We start from the raw sequence: 24,073 nt of genomic DNA on the forward strand, positions 1-24,073 counted from the left end.
TGAAACAAGTTTTGCGACTAACTGTTTTAGAATGTAAGTTTGTTTCCTGAGCTGGAGAGTTCATTTTCAGACATTTTAATCACCATACTAGGTAACATCATCAGTGATGAAAATGTGTTGCTGGAAAAGCGCAGCAGGTCAGGCAGCATCCAGGGAACAGGAGAATCGACGTTTCGGGCATAAGCCCTTCTTCAGGAATGAGGAAAGTGTGGCTAAGATAAAAGGTAGGGATGAGGGACTTGGGGGAAGAGGCGTCGGAAATGCGATAGGTGGAAAGAGGTCAAGATGAGGTTGATAGGTCAGACTGGGGTGGGGGCAGAGAGGTCAGGAAGAAGATTGCAGGTTAGGAAGGCGGTGCTGAATTCGATGGATTTGACTGGGACAAGGTGGAGGGGGGGGAAATGAGGAAACTGGTGAAATCAGAGTTCATCCCTTGTGGTTGGAGGGTTCCTAGGTGGAACATCATCAGTGAGCCTCCGGTGAAGCACTGGTGTTATGACCCGCTTTCTATTTATGTGTTTAGGTTTCCTTGGTTTGGTGATGTCATTTCCTGCTCTTTTTCTCAGAGGGTGGTATATGGGGTCCAAGTCAATATGTTTGTTGATAGAGTTCCATTTGGAATGCCATGCTTCTAGAAATTCTCATGCGTGTCTGTTTGGCTTGTCCTCGACTTGGATCCCATTTACCACCCTCTGAGAAAAAGAGCAGAAAATGACATCACCAACCCAAGGAAACCTCAACACATAAATAGAAAGCGGGTCATACCACCAGTGCTTCCCGGATGCTCACTGATGATGTTACCTAGTATGGTGAAGAAATGCTGAAAATGAACCTTCCAGCTCAGTGAGCAAACTTACATCCAGAAACTCAACCTGAGCTACAAATCTTATCAAAACTCGCTAACTAATTGTTTTACCCTGGTGACTCACATGCCAGGAGGATTTCTGAGCTCCACCTTTTCAACTTGATGAAGAACACCCCTGATAGGGAGGAACCTTTCCATTGGCACTGTTAGATGAGAATGTGAATTCTCGAAGAACCTAATCAACAACGCTGTGCTTATAAAGCCAAACACCTAAAATCTAATATAGTATAGACTTGTTCCAGTCCCACTCACTAGCTATATGAATAAAAAACCCTTTTGTCAAGAAGAACAAAATGCTGTTCAAATATTTGGAATATTTCAATAAATACAAAGTTGAAAATCAAAAATCTTTATTCCTATTCTTTTGTGACAAAATAACATTTTATACAAACAAGCCATCTATCACTTTAAAACATGAAAAATTTAAGACAGGGTGTTACAAAATACAGCTCAACATCCTCATGAAATTACAAAGCATCAAGTCACAAATATGAATTTATGCATCTTACATTTCCTGTGAAAATAGTAAACAAATTATCAAGTTCAAAAATATAAGATTTACTCAGCCACATTTATTATCCTTCATAAAATATCCCAAAAAGCATTTCTCATCTATTCATGTGGTACTAATATGGAACAGTTCGAGGGTTGAGGAAGCAATGAAACATTTTTATTTTTTAAAAATGTGCAAGATATTAAGAAACTCTGAAAATAGTATGGATGAGACTGCATGATGGATAACCAAACTACAAAGATGAGAACTGTTGCACCACCACCATGAAAATTTCCTAATATATTATTCTGCATGCATTCCCAAGCATTTCCACGAGCTGAAGCTTATTCAGAATTCATTTTCTATGGTATTCTTAGAAACTTCCTCAATAGTTTTTTTTTCCCTAAAGAACTATACATATCTTTTGGAAGTTTCAAATTATACAGCAAAGGATTCACATGAATGAGAGGTAAATTGCATTCAGTATTCCATTCTCAGAATGAAGTAACAGTAAATTAAGTAGTTAGTTGTTCCCATTTGGAGTATTAGATCAAGCCCAAACTTAATTAGTCTATGCCACAGAACAGGAAAGCTACTATTACTTTCGGACACTCCAATCTCCAGAAACAGCAACGTGTCACATACATTAAATTTCACCCCTATTCAATCAGAGCCATAGCTTACAACGATCATGAGAACTATACATACATACACTTTGCTGTACTCTGGCAATCCAGCTGACTGCTTGTCATTAATCACAGGCCATAAATTACAATACTTGACAGAATGTCACCTTTTTATTTTGCCATAATCACTGACGTACTCTGGAAGTGAAAGTAGTGGAAAATGCAACATACGGAGACCAACACATTCCCTTGAGAGTCAACGGTCCAAAGTCAGTGCATTAGGTATGTTGACTGTATGACTATAGGGCAGATAAACCAGTTTCCTTTTTTCATGCCTGCAAGGAAATAATTTAGATCCCTCGATCAAGCAAGGCTTCCATTTTTACTTAATTACTGTTCCCCCATTTTGTATTAATGCATGGTTAGTCCATCTGGAAAACAGCAAAATAAGAAATCTATGCAACAGTGTCAGTGGAAAGCTGCATTCTGACTGGCCGAAGTTCCACATTGGATACTTCTCAAAGGAATGGCTAATATATCCTAAGAAAGCCACATACAGACTGAAAATTTAGATTCTAAGAGATATGATGAAATTCTTAGCACTGGGAAAATAGACAAAACTGGGTTCGTGTTTTTGCATCCTTTTTTCAAATAATCTATCTGCTTATGACCTTCTTCTCAAAATAAGTAAGTTTCTCAATTTCTTATGCTAGTAAAGAAAGATTCAGAAATATCGGTCTGTAAGCTGGAAACATTTCAAAGGTTTCAGAATTGACTAATAAGAATTTGTCCACAAAGAAATTCAAAAACATCTCAATCTTCACGAATATAGACGGCCAAATAGATTGCAAGCATTTGTGAATCATTTTCCACATTTCCTAAAAAATAAATGTTTTTGGGTGACAAAGAAAGCTGTGAGCTTTTTTTTCTTTTGAGGACTTGAGAAAATCTTGTATCTGTGGTGCCATACAAGGCATGTAGAGTGCTCAATTTTTACATACAATGTTCAGCTGAAGACAAAAAGATACTGCAATGGCACCTTGGGTTGTACAAATACAAACAATCCTGGTTAAGTAGAGAACACAGCTAAACAAATTTGAAGGGTATTGGATGTAGCAATCTTGCGAGGGAATTAACACAATTATATCCTTAGATCTTAATTCATGACCCTTATGTTTTCATTTAAGATTATTCATCATGAGTGGCTGTCATATGTCATGGCTTTAAATGGATTTTTATATTGGGACAGGTGGATATAACTTTAGACCTTTTGTTTTATCCTTTCTGGAAAAGTTGGCTACATAAATGTCATTAAGCTTTTGGCAATAAGTATGCACAGAAAGATGCACCTTCGCTGTAACAACGGCTGAGAAAATTTTGACAGTTCAGATTTTTATCCCATTTTTAGCAAATGCCACTGGACATATGGTTACTCTGAAAGCACAACTACAGGTCTCAAAATATACTATAAATGTCGATATTAAAATAAATAGTAAAAAGGAGATCCAGAGACGAACCTTGCATAAATGAAGTTGAGAATAAAGAAAAAGTATTAAATGGCACCAACCCACACCTTTTTATAGGCAGGTATTACCAATTTTCAGACTTAACAGCATCTCTTACACTCCAGATAAAACAAGGATAAAATAAATTACTGGTCAAAACTTGTAGCAGGATGACAGAACTTACATGGGACTCTCTTACTCTTATATGAAACAGACTCAGAAATGAAGACTGAGAATCACTCCCCTCGAAAGTCTTATCAGATATGGTTTTAAATAAATAAATGCAAACCTAAAAACACCAAGTTAAAGCAGACATTGTCAACTGCATTTCTATGCAAGTTCAAAGATTAGAAATTAGGCATATAGGATTGTACTTATTTCAATTATGCACAAACAATTCCATGAACAACTGGATAAAAGTAGGTAAAGGGGGTGTAGAAAGAGCATTACACATAGTGGGTCTTATTAAATAAACAAGCATAAATAATGCATTTGGATTCACCATTCTGACTCCTAGACTTGTCAGGTAATGGCTCTAACATAGCTTCAATACCTTAGATTTCATCGTCAAAGGTGAAAGAGAAATCAGAAGTATACAATTAAAATATAAAAAAGGTGCCAATCTGCAAAGCAATACCAGTTTACAGTCAAAGTTGTAGTTAATTTACATGAGATATATTTTCAGTGATTTCGGTCTTGTCTAGTCAAACAAAAAGTGTGGTCAGAACAAAATTAGCTCCTGGTTTCTACCATCAAATGTAAAAATACTTGCTTCTTCCTGTAACTGTTACTTAGTGCTCAGAGGCCAGAGCTGAGCAAATCTGTACTTGAACCAACATATTTTGTATGTAATCAAAGAGTTTCAAGAATACCTAAAACCCAATTAAACCAGTCTGGTGAAAATTACAATGGATGTTAAATTTGTCTCTTTAAAAAAAAAAAATTTTATTCAATAACCACCTCCATCCATCAAAAAAAACTATACTAGGCATCTTTGTTTATACCAAATGGCAAACTTCAGCTTTAATGCCATTCTATGACTAACCCATCTAAAACCTTTTCTCTCATTTCTATAGAAAATTCAATCAATAATTCACATTCAAGGATTTGCTTTATGATTTCCTTTTCTGTTGTCCGATTTCCCAGTGGATGGACAAGGAAAAAAGAAGAATGTTGAATGTTGGGAAGAGCAATTTCACAAGCTACTATGATTTTAAATTTAATTAATTCTTTGTCAATGTCAGTGAAGCCTCAATCCTAATAGATCAAAGTAAAGTTGCAAAGTCCTAATCAAGATTCACTGACATTTTCTTAAAAAAGACAATATCTATCAGAACTCCTGATCTGTTTTTCTCTTAAGACAATATACTAATGGTATTACTGTGAGACTAGAAATATCAAACAGTATTAAACTAACTGAAAATACCATACACTGTCTCTAAATTAATACATTTTTCTGACCATAAATGCCAACATTTAATTTCATGGAAGTTTTAAAATCAGTATCCCCTGTATCATCAGGATTCACTATTTCTTTTAACACTAGAAAATGATTACCGTTGTTACATTCCATTTATAACTTGACAAATCAATGACAATGACAAGATTGTCAAATTAAAAACAACACACAATAAAAATATATTTCAAAGACTGAATGGACTGAAGACAATGGGAACAGTGTCATTCTGTTAACTTGCTTAAAGACTTTTCTTTCAGAACAGTATGCTAAGTGCCAAATAGCCTCCTTACAAAGTTCACCAAATTCTCTATTGCCAACCCTCGACCATAATATCCAAATTTACAAAAGAGGCATGCCCAGGCTAAATACAAATAACTCAACATCAGGGCGAATGCTGCCATTTCTTTGACTTAATGAGCATTAAAATTTCTCCAAAGCAATCTTTTTCAGTTCTACAATTATAGAATGGAGATTTCAGACTGAGTTCAGAATGTTGTTATTTGGATTTAAGCATCTGTAAGCACAATGTTTCTAATAGTTGTGTTCTGAACTTTGAAATCAGAACCAGAACATGAAGATGATTTAGAATTGGGAATATCAAAAATAGTGAATAAAGCTATACCAGGTGTGCTTAAGATTGCCTTTACATTTCTTACAATGGAAAACAGCCAGAGCCTGAGAAATCTGGAAATATTTCAGTTTCATCTAACAGTGCCTTGCAACATAAAGGCAGCAATTATATTCTTCTGTAATCACTTACTTACATTCAAGTCATATCAATGCAATTGTACGGTATCACTCACATTCACACAATAGCTCAAAATAAATTGTAAATTTTGACAGATTCTGACTTTTTTTGGCAGACCAGTTCCCTTATATCCAATGCTTCTGGCTTATAAGCAATGATGCATTATCTCATAAAACTAGACAGGAGAATTTTGCAAGTTAAAAAGGAATAAATGCTTTTAATAAATATCTTACCATTCAGTTTCTGATACAGAACGTGGAAGGTGGTCTTTGGATTGAGAGGTCAACTTTTAAATAGTACAACTTTGGAAGTACTACACATTTTGCTGGACAAAGATTAGCAACAGATGGAGAATACAGAGAAACTAAATGAACTAAGGAACCTTTGAGGGTTTACAATAATTTCTACATAAAAGAGTACTCAAAACCAAAAGAAAACTAAACTGCTGTCAAACTAAGCACCATAAGATGAGCTCATTTTGTCAGTCACAACTACTAATTCATATGACAGAAAAACACACGTGGCCAAAATCTTTTGTCTGATTTGCCATGGATGATGCGGACGCAAGCACTACCATGTTTTGTGAACAGCTTCCATTCCGTTTTAATATCGAATCTTTTAAGACCTATTAAGCTATAGCTATAGATAAATATCTAACATTCTTTGTATATTTTCAAGTTAAGTCTTGGATATTGCTCCATTTAAGATGTGAAGTCCTGCACTTTGGTCACCAAGTGAATGGATTGTTTTATGTGCATTGTAACAGAAAGTAAGTTAGCTAGGCGCAATAATTATTTTTGCATAAATGGGAATGATTTGGTCCTCTAATTAAATTACCTCTAGTGTCTTCCACCTATTCCTAAACATAGTGCAAGGCCATGTGAACACACAATGAATATTTGATTATAAATATAAATCGGTCCTTTCATTATGAGGAATCTTTCATCACAGCTAGGCATTCACCTTACATATAGGAATGTGGGTGGAATTTCAAACCCCATCTCAATCACTTCTGCCATTAGTAAGCATAACTAAATTTTTCTCCTCTAGTGCAGAATGCATAGAAATGATAAAAGATAATTCACAGCCAAAAGCCACCCTCTTCATCATCAATGCAGGCTTAGACTGAATGAGCTGAATCATTGCTGAAATATATTCATTTTAAACAGTTCCACTACTGTCCTCCATTATATGCGTAATCTGCCTTGTTGTGCATAATCAGCTTGCTGTCCACAAAGTAAAAACTGTCAGACCGTGTATCATAAGGATTGTCCACCATCTCTTGAACTGCAAAAAGAGAAAGAGAATGTACAAATTAATATCCCAAAAGTTCACTGAAATATGAAAGTTTCAAACTAAATACTATAATAATTTGAAGCTAAATATTTAAGATAGGCATATCGATCTTTCAGAGCTTGAAATTTTACTCTCTCCTCACTGTCAGAGAAGCATTGTATGCATTCAGTTCTCCTGTTAGGTTTCCTTCACTCTAGATCTACTGAACTAATGAAGGGTCCATTGTCCTCAGCATGGCCACTCGTCTAGCAAAGCACCTGCTGACCAGTAGAGCTACTAGAACTTTTTTAAACCATTTTTATCATGGCTAATTTTTAACCTATGTTAAAGGGTTTTCAGGAAATTTTCTGAATGATCCTAATAGCATCACAAGTTTACATAAAGTAATCTTGGCAGGTAATCTAAACTCATGATGAGGATTCAATCACAGAATCACTGCAGTACAGAAGGCATTCAGCCATTCAACCCATAGTGCCAGCCCTTCCTAAGAAATGATTCACATATTATAACTCCCTCTCACCCTCCTCGCATCATATTCCTGCACCTTCCTCATTTTCAGATACTTAGGAAGTATAGAAAAACTTACAGTACAAGAGGATTCCATTTTTCACTACTTCTCTATCTTTGGAGTTTCCAGATCTTTAGGTGCATATCAGGACACCTTTTAAATGAGTTAATGGTTTCTGCCTCTAACTTTTCAGAGAGTGAGTCACAGACCGAAACCAATCTTGGAAGAAAACATTTTTCTATACTTCCCCCTTAATCCTTCAACCAATGACTTTGAATTTGCGCCCCTTAGTCACTGACCTCCTCAGTCAAAGAAGTCCTTCTCGTCCATTCTAGCCAGACAGCTCACAACGTTTTTCTTCAGTTAAATCTCCCCTCAGCCTCCTTTGTTCCAAAATAAACAATTCCAAGCATATCCAATCTTTCCATACAGCTGTGATTTTCCAGTCCAAGCAACATCCTCAAATCTCTGCTGTATCCTCGCTAATGCAATTACATTCTTTCTGTAATGATGTGGCCAGAACTGCACACTGTACTCAAGTTGTAGCCTAACTGTTCTTTTATACAGCTACAACATAACTTCCCTGCTCTTTATTAGCTGAGGCAGAGAATACAAGGAAGTATTGTATGTGCCACCCTCACTATTTTATTAAGCTTTCTTGCTCGCTTCATAAATCTGTGGACATGCAGATCAGGGTCCTTCATTCCTTTAAACCTCCTAGTATCCTCCCATTAACAGTGTATCCCTTTGCCTTGTTTGACCTCACACTTCTGTTTCTACTTCTATTTTCCACTTTTTGCCAATCTAACCAGCCCATTGATATCTTCCTGCAGCTACAACTTCCCTCCAAACTATGAAACACACACTAATGTTTTGTTGTCTGCAAAATTTTTGATCATATCCTATACTGAAGACCAAATCATTAATACATATCACAAAAAGTATGATTTCTCGTACTGAGTACCCGCAGAAACAGCTTTCGAGTGCAAAAATACCTAACAACTATTATTTTCTGCAACAGGGCTAATTTATATCCAGTTTGCTACATTCTCCTGGATTCCGTGGGGCTTTTCTTTAAACCTGCCTGCCATTTAGGACTCTATCAAAAGTCCTGCTAAAACTTATGCAGACCACAGCAACTGCACTATCCTGATCAATCCACCATGTTAGCTCCTCAAAAAATTCAGTCAATTTACTTATTCATGATCTTCCCTTAATAAGTCCACACAGAGTGCTCTTGGTCCATGTCTTTTAAAGTAATGGTTTATATCTTGTCACTCAATATTGGTTTCAATAGGTTGCCCAAGGTTAGACTGACAGGCCTGTGATTGTTTGGTCTGCCCCTTGCTTCATTTTTTAAACAAAGATACAACGTTAGCCAACCGACATCTGTGTCCAATGGGGATCGGAAAATAACGATCAGAGAATCTGTTATTTCCTCCCTGGCTTATTTTAACAACCAAAGGTATTTTTCAGCCAGCCCTGTCAATTTATCCACTTTCAAGGATGTTAATTTCCTAAATACCTCCTCTCCCACTAAGCTTATCACATCCAATATATCACACTGCTCAGGTACAATGCCTGAATTTATTCCCATTTTCTGAAAAGACAGACATTACAAATTCATTAAGAAATAGATTCACTTTTCTTAACTCTACAGATAGATTATGGTTCTGATCTTTTATGGGCTCAATTTACCTTTGGGTTCTTGTTGATTTTATTTGTTAATATTCTTTCATACCCTTCCTTTATATTCCTACTTTGCTTATGATCTGACAACTGTACTCGCTTTCTACAGTATGGAGTTAACAATGTCTGACATAAGCTTTCCATTTCTGCTTCATCTTAACCTGTAACGTTTGACATCCAAGATGCTCTAGATTTGACCACCTCACTCTTTTACTTTGTGGGAACATGTTTACTCTGGATCCTGTGAATCTCTCCTTTAAACAACTCGTGCTGCTCTAACATTGACGTACCTTCAAGCAATTGTTTCCAGGCCACTTTTGCTAAATTACTCCTCAGCTTAGTAAAGTTATATTAAAATCATCTGAATTATGACCACTACCAACAAAATGCACACCCACTTCCTTCCACCTGCCTAGCTTAATTGCCTAAACCTAAGTCCAGCTCTGTGGCCTCCCTTAATGGACTTGCTACATAGTGGCCAAAATGTTCTCAATACACTTCAATAGCTTTGCTCCTTCCATTTGTTTCATGCTGAAACTATCCTTGTTAACACTAGGATAAAGTTATTGCCCTGTTTCTCTAAAGCATTTGCAAAGATTTACTCACTTATTTACTCCCTATTTGCCTCTGACTGTTTGGAGGATCTATAGTACAGTTTCAGTGGCATAATCTCCTTTTGTGTTCCTTCTACCGCTTCAAAGTTGTAATTGTATCCCCAATCAAGATTACTAACATCAACCTCTCCATTTTTTTAAATCCTTCTTTATCTCTGAAAACCTTATAAACAAGAACATTGAGTTGTCATTCCTGTCCCTCTTTAAGCTATGGTTTGTTAATAGTTATGAAATCACATTGCTCATTTCTATCTATGCCCTCTGCTAATCTGCTTTATTTACCATACTCCTAAAACAGAAGTAGCTCCCATAGACCACACTAAGTTTATTTTCTAAACTTGGTTGGTTCCTCTGCCTTCCAGGTGCATCCACTAATTTTGTCTTCCATGTCCATTTCTAATTTTATCCCATGTGAGCGTACCCTCAGGATCACATCTTGCTGTCAATGAAGTTTAAACTCAGATGGACAACATTAGCACACTTTCCTCCAAGGACATTTGTCCCAAATGAGATTCAAACCATCCAGCTTGAGCAGGTCCTGCAAAACCAATCTTGGCATCCCAGGAATTTAAAGCTCTCCATCTTGTACCATCTTTCCAGCCACAATATATCTGATCAAATCTCCTATTTCTATGTTCACTAGTGTATGGCGTTGGAAATAATTTGGAGATTACAATCTTTATTATCTTTCCTAATGCTTAAACAACATTTGCAGAATTTCATCTTTCTGTCCATGTCTAGATTTTAATGTGGCCTACAACCTCTGGCTGTTCACCCTACCCTCCAGAATGTTCTGAGGCTGTTCAGTGAGAACCAGTACCCAGGAAGCTACACACCGTCCTTGGTTTATGCTTGCAGCTGGAAAAACAAATTGTTTGTGCCCTAACCACAGAATCCCCTGTCACCTTTGGTCTGTCAGACTTCCTTGTACTCTACTGAAGAGCTAAGCAACTTGCGAAGCCATAGATTTGGCTCTGGCTGCACCTCCCTGATGAACCATTAGTCTCATCATTCAGAATGTACTAATACTGGTTGAAGAGTGGGATGCTTTCAAGACTCGCCTGCACCACATGCCTTTTTCTTTTTGACCTTTGCATTGCCAGCTATTTCCTGTGTACCCTGTGATGTACAGCTATAAATGCACAACTCACAACAGCTCGTATCATCACAGACACACTGCAGTGATACCAGCTGCTTCTCAAAAACCTCTCAAACAGCTCAAGCTGCTGCAACTGACAACATTTCCCTGCACAGGTTGCTATCCAGGGCACAGCAAATATCCTGGACATCAATTTACACAAGAATGTGCACCCGACAGACTGGAATAGGCTTGCCATTTTATCAATTTCAAAATCTTGTCACTGTTATCCAACCTTACTAATGCTTTGACTTATTTCATAAGCACAATCAACAAATGACAATTACACAAACACATTAAAGTCAATAACATTTTATGAAAAAATTCACATTACTCCAGAGAGTCACCTTGCTGACTGAAGAAATAAAGATTACTGACTACTTTCCGTACAGAAACCGAGAAATCAACATTTTGGGATTTCCAATTACTTAACCTAGGAGTTTTGCAGAGGTTAAATACATAATATATAGTTTTTTAAGAATGCAAACACCATTTCAACAACCTATATTCAAAAATCGTATTTAAAAATTAATAATTATTCCCAGCAAAAGTATCTATTCAGAATGGCATTCTCCCAAATATCGCATCAGTTTGAGACCATGCAATTTATTAGCACATCGCAGGAAGGACACTGGTTCTAATATTTTGGGATGGCCTCATTTGTACAAATCTACTAAATGGTGCTTTTTAAGAGATCCACATCTCTGTGGAAGAAAAATGGCAGGATATGATTTGTACTTTGACTGATCAATTTCTAAATATGGAAAGCTAGTCAAGCTTTGAGAGCAGACAATGGAACTAGAACTCCATTATGATGAGTGCTGACCCCACTCAGAAATTACTTAGAAAAATTTACTTAATTGAAATATATTTTATTATTCTTTGTTGTATTGAAAATACAAAACACATTAAAATTACTCTTTTTGCATATTTGTTGGATAAACCAACCTATTAGTTAATCATAATAGTCATTCAGTCTAGTCTATGGCTCTCTACAAGAATAACTCACCTTATCCTACTTTCCCACATTTTCCCTTTAGCCCCAATTTTTCTTAAAGTTTATTACAGACCACCTTTATGAAGGCAGACAAAACAAACAGCAGAACATATGCAAGAGTACAGCACTCAGTTCACATAACAAATGTCCATAATTTGCAGATACGATTATTATATGACTAGATACTTGCCAGAAAAGTAAACCTTTGACCCTAAGGGACAGGGGAGCTGATTTTGAGATTGTCTGTTGGGCTCAGTATCACTGACCAATCTAACACAGATCCAAAATTTCTAAAATGGGGGAACCAAAATACCACACACTGTCTTAGGAGGCTCTGTGGGGATTTTGATTGAACGAAAAGATGGTACACACACAATGTTCAGAAACTATTTTGCCCTCTTAAAACATCTTCCTCCTGTATTTCATAGTATCAGTCTCACATAGCATGACTATGAAGCCTGGATAGTGTGCCATTGAGAGTCAACTTACAGAGGATTACAGAAGTTATCCATCACCAAAACCAATATAACCTCAAGTGAGTATTGAGACTTGACACACTGACATTTATAACTGGTATGACTTTTCAATCCACCACTCAACTTCTTTAAAAAAAATGCCTATTAGAATTTTCATGTCCACTTGAACATGAATTTGCTGTTTTATATTGGTTAAGACTTTTCTGTTAATTGTAAAAGATAGCACTCGAGTAATCTTAATTATTAGTAGTCAGTGATGCACATTCTGGAAAACAAAAAAGCCAAATTTGAGGTTAATTAAAATGATTGTGCCATTTTTCTTAACATAAAAAAGCTTAAAAGCAGTATCTCAATTGTGCCTTGTTTGAATATCCCTTCCCTGCTAATGCACATCAATAAAATATATAATCAACTTCACCACAAAGTTCCTTCATCAGGCAGAAGGAAAGAGGATGGCAGGTGGGGGAATGGGAAAGAGAAGGTGAGAAGACAAGATAACCCACTCTTGAATTTCAGAGTTGTGTTTTTAAAATGTAGGTATCTATGATTTTTTTATTAATTCAACATCAAATCAGATTAAAGCCCATTGCCAACTTCAGTAAAAATCAAATAAAACAAAACATTAGCTACCCTGATGGATTATGTTGTCCCATTTTCCAGGAAGATCTCAACTATGACCCTGGCCAAACTGTGAATCAAACTCAACCTACCTGACTCTATAAATTTAGAATGGAAATTTTTATCGCTCCTTATTGTTACGCACATAATGAACTTAAAGTGCATGAATGTACATCAGGTGAGGACAGTCTTAGGCTATTCGAGATTCTCCACAGATTCAAGAATCCCCACTACTCTTCACAAAGCCCTACAGCTGAAGAACAATCATCTAGGCAAAATGCTAGCTGGTAAGCACAGCATATATGGAAGAGCACCAATTAGGAGTCAAGACCATTAAGACAGGAGAGAAAATCTAGGAGAAAACTATTCTGCAAATTTATATTCAGCAACTTAAATACACTGAATAACTGAATACCAATTTTCAAAGGATACCCTAAGTATGAAGAGTTTTAAGAGTTGCTGAAACATTTCACAATGCAGTGCTGTGTTGAGAACTGACAACAACTTTTTACTTTGAAAGGAAAAAGGGTGTAATTTTAAGAATTTTCAAGAGGGGCAGTGCAAAATAAAATTTGGGCACTTTTATGTTCTATTAAGATTGAGTAAAATTATAATTTGCTAATGGTCACAACTTAGATGCTCCAACTTGGAGGCCAGAAAACTCCCAACCTTAAAAGAAACACTTGAAATATCATAACATTCAAGGATGTGGGACAAGTGCAGAAAATTGGCATGAGCGAGCCTTTAGTGGTAGTTATTGTATTGGCAGACTCAATAGGCCGCGGAGCCTTTCCTGCGCTGTAATTACTATATGACTATTTCTAAAAGAAATAAATACTTATCACAAACAGTGGCCTACTTGAATAGTTACTTGAAATCAACAAATTCATGAAGTGAACTGCAAAATCCCAATAGCAGAGTTTAAAGAAGTTGAAAATACATACTGGTGTCTTCAGAAAGTTGTGGGAATTCATATATATGCTCGCATGTATTTCTGCTGTTTGGAATACAGAATCCAAAATCAAAATCGAAGCTTTTCAGCAACCGCTCCCTGAAGTAATGTCTTTCAATCATCCTGAAGTTGTTTATGGGCTTGTCTCCAACTGTAAATTCCACCCTATGAGAAAGTGGAGGGGATAAGGCACAAAATAAAGAAAATAGAATGCAGTCAAAAGCTAAAAATAAAACAGTGATTGCATTTTTAAACAAATTTTACAATTAAATGTAAAGTCCTAGAGGACCTCAGGGCTGCTCTGTCATTAAAGATAGATGACTGGTGATAGCTTACCCTGAGGGTCAACACACCTCAGGCGAGGGGAGGGGTTGAGAAGGAGAATCTTTCATGATAACTTCAGCCGGTATGAGAATTGAACCAATGCTGCTGATGTCACTTTTATTGCAAACCAGCTGTTCAGCCAACTATGCTATCCTTTATCATTATACTGCTCTTGTTAACCCACCCTAGATTCCCTCCAACAGCCGCACATCCTTCCTTAGATAGGAGGCCCAAAACTGCTCACAATATTTCAAATGCAGGTTGACTAGAGCCTTATACAGGAGAAAGTGAGGTCTGCAGATGCTGGAGATCAGAGATAGAAATGTGTTGCTGGAAAAGCGCAGCAGGTCAGGCAGCATCTAGGGAACAGGAGAATCGACGTTTCGGGCATTCCTGAAGAAGGGCTAATGCCCGAAACGTCGATTCTCCTGTTCCCTAGATGCTGCCTGACCTGCTGCGCTTTTCCAGCAACACATTTCCATCTCTAGAGCCTTATACAGCCTCACTCAGCAGGACTTCCTCCTCTTGCATGCCTGCCCTCTTAAAACAAATGCTGCCATTGCCTTTGCCTTATTATCAACTGAATCTGCATGTTAACCTTAAAAGAATCCTGAACAAGGATAGTTCTACATAATCTTAGCAGAGAAAAAACAAACAACATATTGGAATTTGATATTCTAAATTGCCTGCAGTTCCAAGACAATAAAATTATTTACATGCATTTTAAGGCAATGAAGTGGTCTGTTAGTGGAAAGGATCCTTGCTATACTTTGGCAGAAACATTTTAGATAGCATATTTTCCTTCTGGCCGTAGCGGCAGCTGGCCCAAGCTTTAATGCGTCTCGCAGCACATAGTCCTGGACCTTGGAACGTGCTAGTCTGCAACACTCGGTCGAGGTCAACTCTTTATACAAGAAGACCAACAAGTTTTGGGCAGACAAAGAGCATCTTTCACCGAGATGATGGTCCTCCAGACACAGTTTACATTTGTCTTGGTGTGCAACCGGGGCACAGCCTGTCAAACACAGTCTTGTATTAGGGAGTTGTTTGGGATGTACTTCAACGAATACCACTGCATTTCCCTTGACAGCTTCTTTGGAAAGGCATATCCCAGCAGGAGGTGTCTGAGGGCAGCATGTGGTGGCACACAGAGACCAGGTGTGCATGAAGGATCTGACAAACAGTGCCTTTCTCCCCACCAGCCAAGCTATGTTTTGGTGCTTGCTAGAAATGTTTGGGGAAGAGGCATTCTGGCAAATGCTCAAGGAACCAGCTGACAGTATCAACCCTCTCCTCTTCCCAGAGGGTGTCAAGGCCTTACATGTTAACCACTTCCTGATGGACTTGCAATCAAAGGAGTTTTCCTTTACAAATGTTTCAATGAGCTTTAGGTAATGTGGAACAAACCAACTATTTGGAGCTGTTAACTACGATGAGGCCAGATCTATCCTTCGCAACATGGGGGACAGGTAGAATCTCAGTTAGTAGTGACACTTGGTGCTTGCATACTGAGGGCCTACACACAGCTTGATGTAGCCACACAAATCAGGATGAGTACGTTTTACCAGCACCACCCCCCCAGTCTATCTTTGACCACCAGACGTAGTAGAAGGTGGCTCAGTTGACTACTGAGGCACAACTACAGGTGCTCTCTAAAATGAGCTATGGAGCAGAATCCGTAATTGGATCAGATTTAGCCATACCTAGTCTATCTTGTTCTCCAACTGCATTCAGAATGAACCAGATCACTTGCAGTTTGGAGCTCTACTGTGCTTCTAATCCTGTATCCTTGCCATCACAAAATTTACCTATTTTCATAACAAAAGCCATCTCAGCTCATCTACAATTGAAACTCTATTCTTTTGTCACCTCCCAATTCAACTAAACAGTCTTCCAATCTCCACATTCCATAAACGTCAACACCTTCAAAACTCAACTGTTAATATTTTATACCATACTAAGTAATACTCATCTGTTGTCTCAACTGATTTACATTAAAGTGAAGGCAAGCCAGGAACCAAATTTTTTAATTTCCACCCTAATTTTTAAAACTTTTTGTGGTTTTGCCCCCCAGGCCACCCCAGCCATCACCACCACCCCCCCCCCCCCCCACCCCCATTTCTTTAACCTCCTTCAATCCCACAATTGAACTTTCTAAGTCATGAACTCTTGCATGGTTCCACTCTTTAACCCATAGTTAAAAATCACACAACACCAGGTTATAGTCCGACAGGTTTGTTTGGAAGCACTAGCTTTCAGAGCGCTGCTCCTTCATCAGGTGGTTGTGGAAGTTAAGATCATGCTCACAGAATTTATAGCCAAAGGAGTCCAGTGTCATGGAGATGAAATACCGCAAACAACCTCAGATTAAAACTTGCATCTTTTATAGTGGGATATGCTGGTTTCTGTTCTTTGATATGTAAATCCCAGAACTACTTTTAAATTACATTCTCAAGATAGGTCAACTTTTTAAACAATACGTGTTTAAACCTGTTTGTGTCCCAATGCTATGTCAAACTGACAAACCCTCTGTATAGTTTTACAAACTTTTACATGGATTCCTGCAGTTTTTGAGCAAAATAAAATATAATTCTGCAAAAACAAATTGACCCCATAAATTTATGTGCATGCCCATGTAGGAACAACAGATTGAGTGTGTAAGCTTGGTTAAATAGTGGGCAGCACAGTGGCACAGTGGTTAGCACTGCTGCCTCACAGCGCCAGAGACCCGGATTCAGGTGACTGCCTGTGTGGAGCTTGGTAAAAACAATGACTGCAGATGCTGGAAACCAGATTCTGGATCAGTGGTGCTGGAAGAGCACAGCAATTCAGGCAGCATCCAACGAGCAGCGAAATCGACGTTTCGGGAAAAAGCCCTTCATCAGGAATAAAGGCAGAGAGCCTAAAGCGTGGAGAGATAAGCTAGGGGAGGGTGGGGGAGGGGAGAGAGTAGCATAGAGTACAATGGGTGAGTGGGGGAGGAGATGAAGGTGATAGGTTAGGGAGGAGAGGGTGGAGTGGATAGGTGGAAAAGGAGATGGGCAGGTCGGACAAGTCCGGACAAGTCAAGGCGACAGTGCGGAGCTGGAAGTTTGAAACTAGGATGAGGTGGGGGAAAGGGAAATGAGGAAGCTGTTGAGGTCCACATTGATGCCCTGGGGTTGAAGTGTTCCGAGGCGGAAGATGAGGCGTTCTTCCTCCAGGCGTCTGGTGGTGAGGGAGCGGCGGTGGAGGAGGCCCAGTACCTCCATATCCTCGGCAGAGTGGGAGGGGGAGTTGAAATGTTGGGCCACGGGGCGGTGTGGTTGATTGGTGCGGGTGTCCCGGAGATGTTCCCTAAAGCGCTCTGCTAGGAGGCGCCCAGTCTCCCCAATGTAGAGGAGACCGCATCGGGAGCAACGGATACAATAAATGATCTTGGTGGATGTGCAGGTAAAACTTTGATGGATGTGGAAGGCTCCTTTAGGGCCTTGGATAGAGGTGAGGGAGGAGGGGCTTGCACATTCTCCCCGTGTCTGCTTGGGTTTCCTCCGGGTGCTCCGGTTTCCTCCCAACGTCCAAAAGCATGCAGGTTAGGTGAACTGGCCATGCTAAATTGCCTAAATTGCCCATAGTGTTAGGTGAAGGGGTAAATGTAGGGGAATGGGTCTGGGTGGGTTGCTTTTCGAAGGGTCGGTGTGGACTTGTTGGGCCAAAGGGCTTGTTTCCACACCATAAGTAATCTAATCTTAAAAAAAGTGTGAGAGACTGTCATGGGGTATGTGTGAGAGGGTGCTTGTGTTGGTGCGAATGAGGGTGGGTGTATGCGTGTGCATGCGTGTGCATATGAGAGAGAGTTTGTGTATGAGGGAGGGTCTGTGTGTATGTAGAGGAGTGTGTGAGAGAGAGTAGGAGGGTGCGTGTGTGTGAGAGAGTAGGAGTGTGCATGTGTGTGAGACAGGAGTGTGCGTGTGTGTGTGTGCGCGCGCATGTGCGAGAGAGAGAGAGAGAGAGACAGACAGAGAGAGGGAGAGAGACAAAGAGAGAGAGAGACACAAAGAGAGAGAGAGACACAAAGAGAGAGAGAGAGAGAGAATTGTGCAGTGGGGTCACCTATAGTGTGACATGAATCCAAGGTCCCAGTTGAGGCCATTCCCATGGGTACTTGAACATAGCTATCACCTTCTGCTCAGCCACTCTACGTAATTGCTGTCCCAAAGTCTACTTTGGAAGATGGTCACCTGAAGGTTCGAGGCCAAATGTCCCGACTGGGAGGGTACACTCCTGCCTGGCGATTGTTGTGTGGCGTCTATTCATCTGTTGTCATAGCATCTGCTCGGTCTCGCCAATGTACCATGCCTCAGGGCATCCTTGTCTGCAGTGCATGAGATAGATCATGGTGGCCTCATCACATGAGTACTCACCGTGTACATGTGGGAGGTGTCCCCACATGTTACCCATGTCAATACTCATGACAGCGGCTGCTGTGGCAGGGTTGTAGAGTGTTATTGTCCTGAAGGCTGGGCAATTTGCTATGGATCATAAGGCTTAAGGTTTGATGGTTGTTTAAAGCCGAGAAGTGGAGGCGCGGAGAAGTTCTTGGTGAGATGCTCATCGTCATCGATAATGGTTTGCAGGCTGCGAACAACATGGTGTAGGCTTTGGCTCCCAGGAAGAACTGGACAACAATGGGTACCTTATCTGTTGCAGGCTGTGTCTGTCTCCTAAGGAGGTCATTACGGTTTCTCACTGTGGCACACTGGAACTGGCGGTCGATGAGTTGTACCCCATTCTTATGAAGGCATCCTTGAGCACTTCCAAGTGTCTATCATATTCCTTCTCATCCGAACAGATCCTGTATATGCAGAGGGCTTGTCCAGATGGGAGGGCTGTTTTAATATGTTTCAGGTGGAAGCTAGAGAAGTGTAGCATCGTGAGGTTATCCTTGGGTTTGCAGCACAGTGAGATGCTGAGGTGCTCATCCTTAATGGAAACACATGTATCCAAGAATGAGACAGGTACTAAAGAGTTGTCCATTGTAAGGCTGATGGTGGGATGAAACTTACTGAAATCACTGTGTAGTTATTTCAGTGACTCCCACGGGTCCAGAGGGAGAAAATATTGTCAATATATCTCACGCACCCTCTCACACATACCCTATCACACTCACATACACGCTTAACCAAGCTTACATACACATAGATACACGCGCACAGTATCACGTGCACTCACTCCGATATGCACACACTCAATCTGTCACTCCTACACACACGCACACAGGTTTATGGGGTGAATTTTTTTTACGAAATTATATTTTATTTTGCTCAAAAACTGCAGGAATCCATGTAAAACTCAAACTATACAGAGGGTTTGTCAGTTTGACATAGCATTGGGACACAAACAGATTTCACACCTATTGTTTAAAAAGCTGACCTATCTTGAGAATGATTTGGAGATGCCGATGTTGGACTGGGGTGTACAAAGTTAAAAATTACACAACACCAGGACTAACCTGGTGTTGTGTAATTTTTAACTATCTTGAGTATGTAATTTAAAAGTAGTTCTGGGATTTACATATCAAAGAACAGAAACCAACATATCCCATTATAAAAGATGCAAGTTTTAATCTCAGGTTGTTTGATGCATCACATCTCAATGACACTGAACTCCTTTGGCTATAAATTCTGTGAGCATGATTGTAACCTCCACAACTACCTCATGAAGGAGCAACACTTCGAAAGCTAGTGCTTCCAAATAAACCTGTTGGATTATAACCTGGTGTTACGTGATTTTTAACTTTGTCCACCCCAGTCCAGCACAGGTACCTCCAAGTCATCACCCCATAGTGGTATTTATATCTGCAGCACTCCAAGTCCCATGCTTTCAAATTCCCTCCTGGATAAAATTGTTCAATTACTTAATTGTGCAAGTCAGGAAATCCAAATTAATTGCATGGCTCAGTGGTTAGCACTGTTGCCTCTCAGCGCCAAGAACCTGCATTAGATTCCAACCTCGGTCAGCTGTCTGTGTGGAGTTTGTACATCCTCCCAGTGTCTGCATGGTTCTTTTCGGGTGTTCCGGTTTCCTCTCACAGTCCCAAAATATACAGGCTAAGTGGATTAGCCGTAGGAAATGCAGGGTTACAGGGAGACAGTAAGGGCGTGGGTCTGGGTGAGATGGTCTTCAGAGGGGCGGTGTGGATTCAATGAGCCGAAAACACTGCTTCCACACTGATAATTCTGTGATAATTCATGTGTTTTAGAAGTGTAACCTTTAGCTTCAGGAATGAAACTTTTAGGTTAAATGTATGATAAATCAAAGAGCATGATTAAGAACTTAGCAAACAAAAGTGAATGCAAATCAAATAAGACAGAGTTAATTAAATTTACAAGGTAGATCAACAGTGTAGAACATGCAGAGAGAAACCATGTGGGCGGCACTGTGGCTCAGTGGTTAGCACTGCTGCCTCACAGTGCCAGGGACCCGTGTTCAATTCCCACCTGGAGCAACTGTCTGCATGGAGTTTGCACGTCCTCCCTGTGTCTGCATGGGTTTCCTCTGGGTGCTCCGGTTTTCCTCCCAAAGATGTGCAGGTCATGTGAACTGGCCATGCTAAATTGCCCATAGTGTTAGGTGCATTAGTCCAGGCTAAATATAGGATAGGGGAATGGGTCTGGGTGGGTTACTCTACAGAGGGTTGGTGTGGACTTGTTGGGCTGAAGGGCCTGTTTCCATACTGTAGGTAATCCAATCTAAACCATCTGGAGCAGGGAATCAACTAGCGAACCAATGCTAGAAGTATCCGAAATAAGGTAGGTGAGCTTGCAGCATGGATAGGTACCTGGGACTTCGATGTTGTGACCATTTCGGAGACATGGATAGAGCAGGGTGAGAAGTGGATGTTGCAGGTTCCAGGGTTTAGATCTTTCATTAAGAACAGGCAAGGTGGTAAAAGAGGGGGAGGCGTGGCCTTGTTAGTCAACGTGGCTGAGAGAACCTTTGATGAGGACTCGTCTACTGAGGTAGTGTGTGCTGAGGTTAGATACAGGAGAGCAGAGGTCATACTGCTTGGAGTTTTTTTACAGGCCTCCACAGAGTTCCAGGGAGGTGGAAGAGAGGATTAGCAAAATTATTCTGGCTAGGAGTGAAAGGAACAGGGAGGTCATTATGGTGGACTTTAACTTCCCCAACATTGACCAAAAATGCTATAACTCTAGTACATCGGATGGATCAGTTTTTGTCCAATGTGTACAGGGGGGTTTTCTGACACAGTATGTCGAAGGGCCAACAAGCGGGGAGGCCACACTGGATCTGGTGCTTGGTGATGAACCAGGCCAGGTGTTTGATTTAATTGTAAATGAGCACTTTGGAGAGAGAGCGACCATAATTCAGTTAAGTTTAGTTTAGCGATGGAAAGGGATAGGTACATGCCACAGGTCAAAAGTTATCGATGGGGCAAGAGCAATTATAATGCGATTAGGCAAGAATTAGAACGCATAGAATGGGGTAGCAAAATGCAGGGGATGCAGACAATGGAAATATGGAGCTGGTTTAAGGAACAGATATTGCGTGTCCTTGATAGGTATGTCCCTGTCAGGCAAGGAGGAAGTGATAAAATAAGGAAACCGTGGTTTACTATAGAAGTTGCATCTCTTGTTAAGCAGAAGGAGGCTTGTGTGTTGATGAGGCAAGATAGTTCAGATGAGGCAATGGCGAGCTACAGATCAGTTAGGGATTTAAAGAGCTGCAAAGGGAGGACACGAGCAGTCTTTAGCAAATAGAATAAAGGAGAACCCTAAAGCTTTCTACAGGTATGTGAGGAATAAAAGGATGACTAGGGTAGGAATAGGGCCAGTCAAAGACAAAAGTTGAAAGTTGCATGTGGACCCTGTGGAGATCGGAGAGGTGCGAAATGAACATTTCTCATCGGTTTTCACTCCGGAAAAAGAAAATATTGTAGAGGAGAAGAACGAGGTACGAGATATTACACTAGAAAGGATCGAGGTTAGTTACGAACAGCTGTTATCAATTCTAGAAGGAGTGAACGTAGACAAGTTCCTTTGGCCGGATGGGATTTATCCAAGGATTCTCTGGGAAGTTAGGGAGGAGATAGCAGAGCCTTTGGCATTGATATTTGAGTCATCATTGTCTACAGGTTTAGCACCAGAAGACTGGAGGATTGCAAATGTTGTGCCCTTGTTCAAAAAGGGCAGTAGAGATGACCCAGGTAATTATAGACCAGCGAGCTTTACTTCTGTTGAAGGAAAGGTCTTGGAAAGGATTATAAAAGATAAGAGTTATAATCATCTAGCAAGCAACAATTTCATTTCAGATAGTCAACATGGTTTTGTCAAGGGTAGGTCGCGTCTCACAAACCTCATTGAGTTTTTTTTGAGAAAGTGACCAAGCATGTAGATGAGGGTAGGGCAGTTGACGTGGTATACATGGACTTCAGTAAAGCCTTTGATAAGGTTTCACATGGTAGGCTATTGGAGAAAATGCAAAGACATGGAATTGAGAGTGATTTAGCAGTTTGGATTAGAAATTGGCTTTCTGAAAGAAGGTAGTGGTTGATGGAAAATATTCAGCCTGGAGTCCGGTTACTAGTGGTGTGCCACAAGGATCTGTTTTGGGACCACTGCTGTTTGTCATTTTTATAAATGACTTAGACACAGGCATAGGTGGATGGATTAGTAAATTTGCAGACGACACTAAAGTCGGTGGAGTAGTGGACAGTTTGGAAGAATGTTACAGGTTGCAGGGGGACTTGGATAAACTGCAGAATTGGTCTGAGAAGTGGCAAATGGAGTTCAATGCAGCTAAAGTGTGAGGTGATGCACTTTGGGAAGAATAACAGGAAGACAGAGTACTGGGTCAATGGAAAGATTCTTGGTAGTGTGGATGTCCAGATGGATCTTGGAGTCCATGTATATAGATCCCTGAAAGTTGCCACCCAGGTAGATAGTGCTGTTAAGGTGTGTTAAGTTTCATTCGTAGAGGGATTGAGCTCTGGAGCCGCAATATCATGCTGCAACTATACAAAACGCTGGTGCGGCCACACTTGGAATATTGTGTACAGTTCTGGTCCCCATATTTTGGGAAGGATGTGGAAGCATTGGAAAATGTGCAGAGGAGATTTACCAGAATGTTGCCTGGTCTGGAGGAAAGGTCTTATGAGGAAAGGCTGAGAGACTTGGATCTGTTCTCATTGGAAAGAAGGCGGCTAAGAGGGGATTTGATAGAGACATACAAGATGATCAGAGGATTAGATAGGGTAGACAATGAATCTTTTTTTTAGGGCGATGATGTCAGCTTGTACGAGGGGGCATAACTACAAATTGAGGGGTGATAGATTTAAGATAGATATCAGAGGCAGGTTCTTTACACAGAGTGGTAAGAGCATGGAATGCTCTACCTGCTAATGTAGCCACATTAGGGAGATTAAACAATCCTTAGATATGGATGTTTTTGGGATTGTATAGGGGGACGAGCTGAGAATAGTTCACAGGTCAGGTCAACATCGAGGGCTGAAGGGCCTGTTCTGCGCTGAATTGTTCTATGTTCTAAGTGTATAAAAATAGCTGTGGGAGCAGAGGGGGTTATTGAGAAATCAGTTCCTTAAATCCCATACTTGAGCAGAAGAATTCAGTTGAGGCCTTTGATGAAAAATTGGAGGACTGCTTAGCCAAAACTAATGGAAAGATCCTCATAAAATGTCATACATTGGAAAATAACTTTAACACTGAACATTCAAAGTATTTTCTGGAGAGCTACAGCATACCTTAG

General features: G+C 40.0%; 1 protein-coding gene across 1 annotated transcript in view; it reads right to left on the reverse strand.

The window, feature by feature from the left end:
* Positions 1-1,193: 1,193 nt before the first annotated feature.
* Positions 1,194-24,073, reverse strand: part of unc119b (unc-119 lipid binding chaperone B) — a 68,700-nt gene continuing 45,820 nt past the window's right edge. The window contains exons 4-5 of the mRNA XM_043715937.2: positions 13,977-14,149; positions 1,194-6,983 (exon numbers count right to left, since the gene is read on the reverse strand). Of these exons, the coding sequence (XP_043571872.1) occupies positions 6,871-6,983; positions 13,977-14,149 (286 nt within the window). The 3' untranslated portion in view covers positions 1,194-6,870. The remainder of the gene's footprint in view (positions 6,984-13,976; positions 14,150-24,073) is intronic.

The sequence above is a fragment of the Chiloscyllium plagiosum genome, unplaced genomic scaffold (assembly GCF_037043375.1).
Source record: "Chiloscyllium plagiosum isolate Xiang-an unplaced genomic scaffold, Cpla_swu_hap1 HiC_scaffold_24, whole genome shotgun sequence".
NCBI lineage: Eukaryota > Metazoa > Chordata > Chondrichthyes > Orectolobiformes > Hemiscylliidae > Chiloscyllium > Chiloscyllium plagiosum.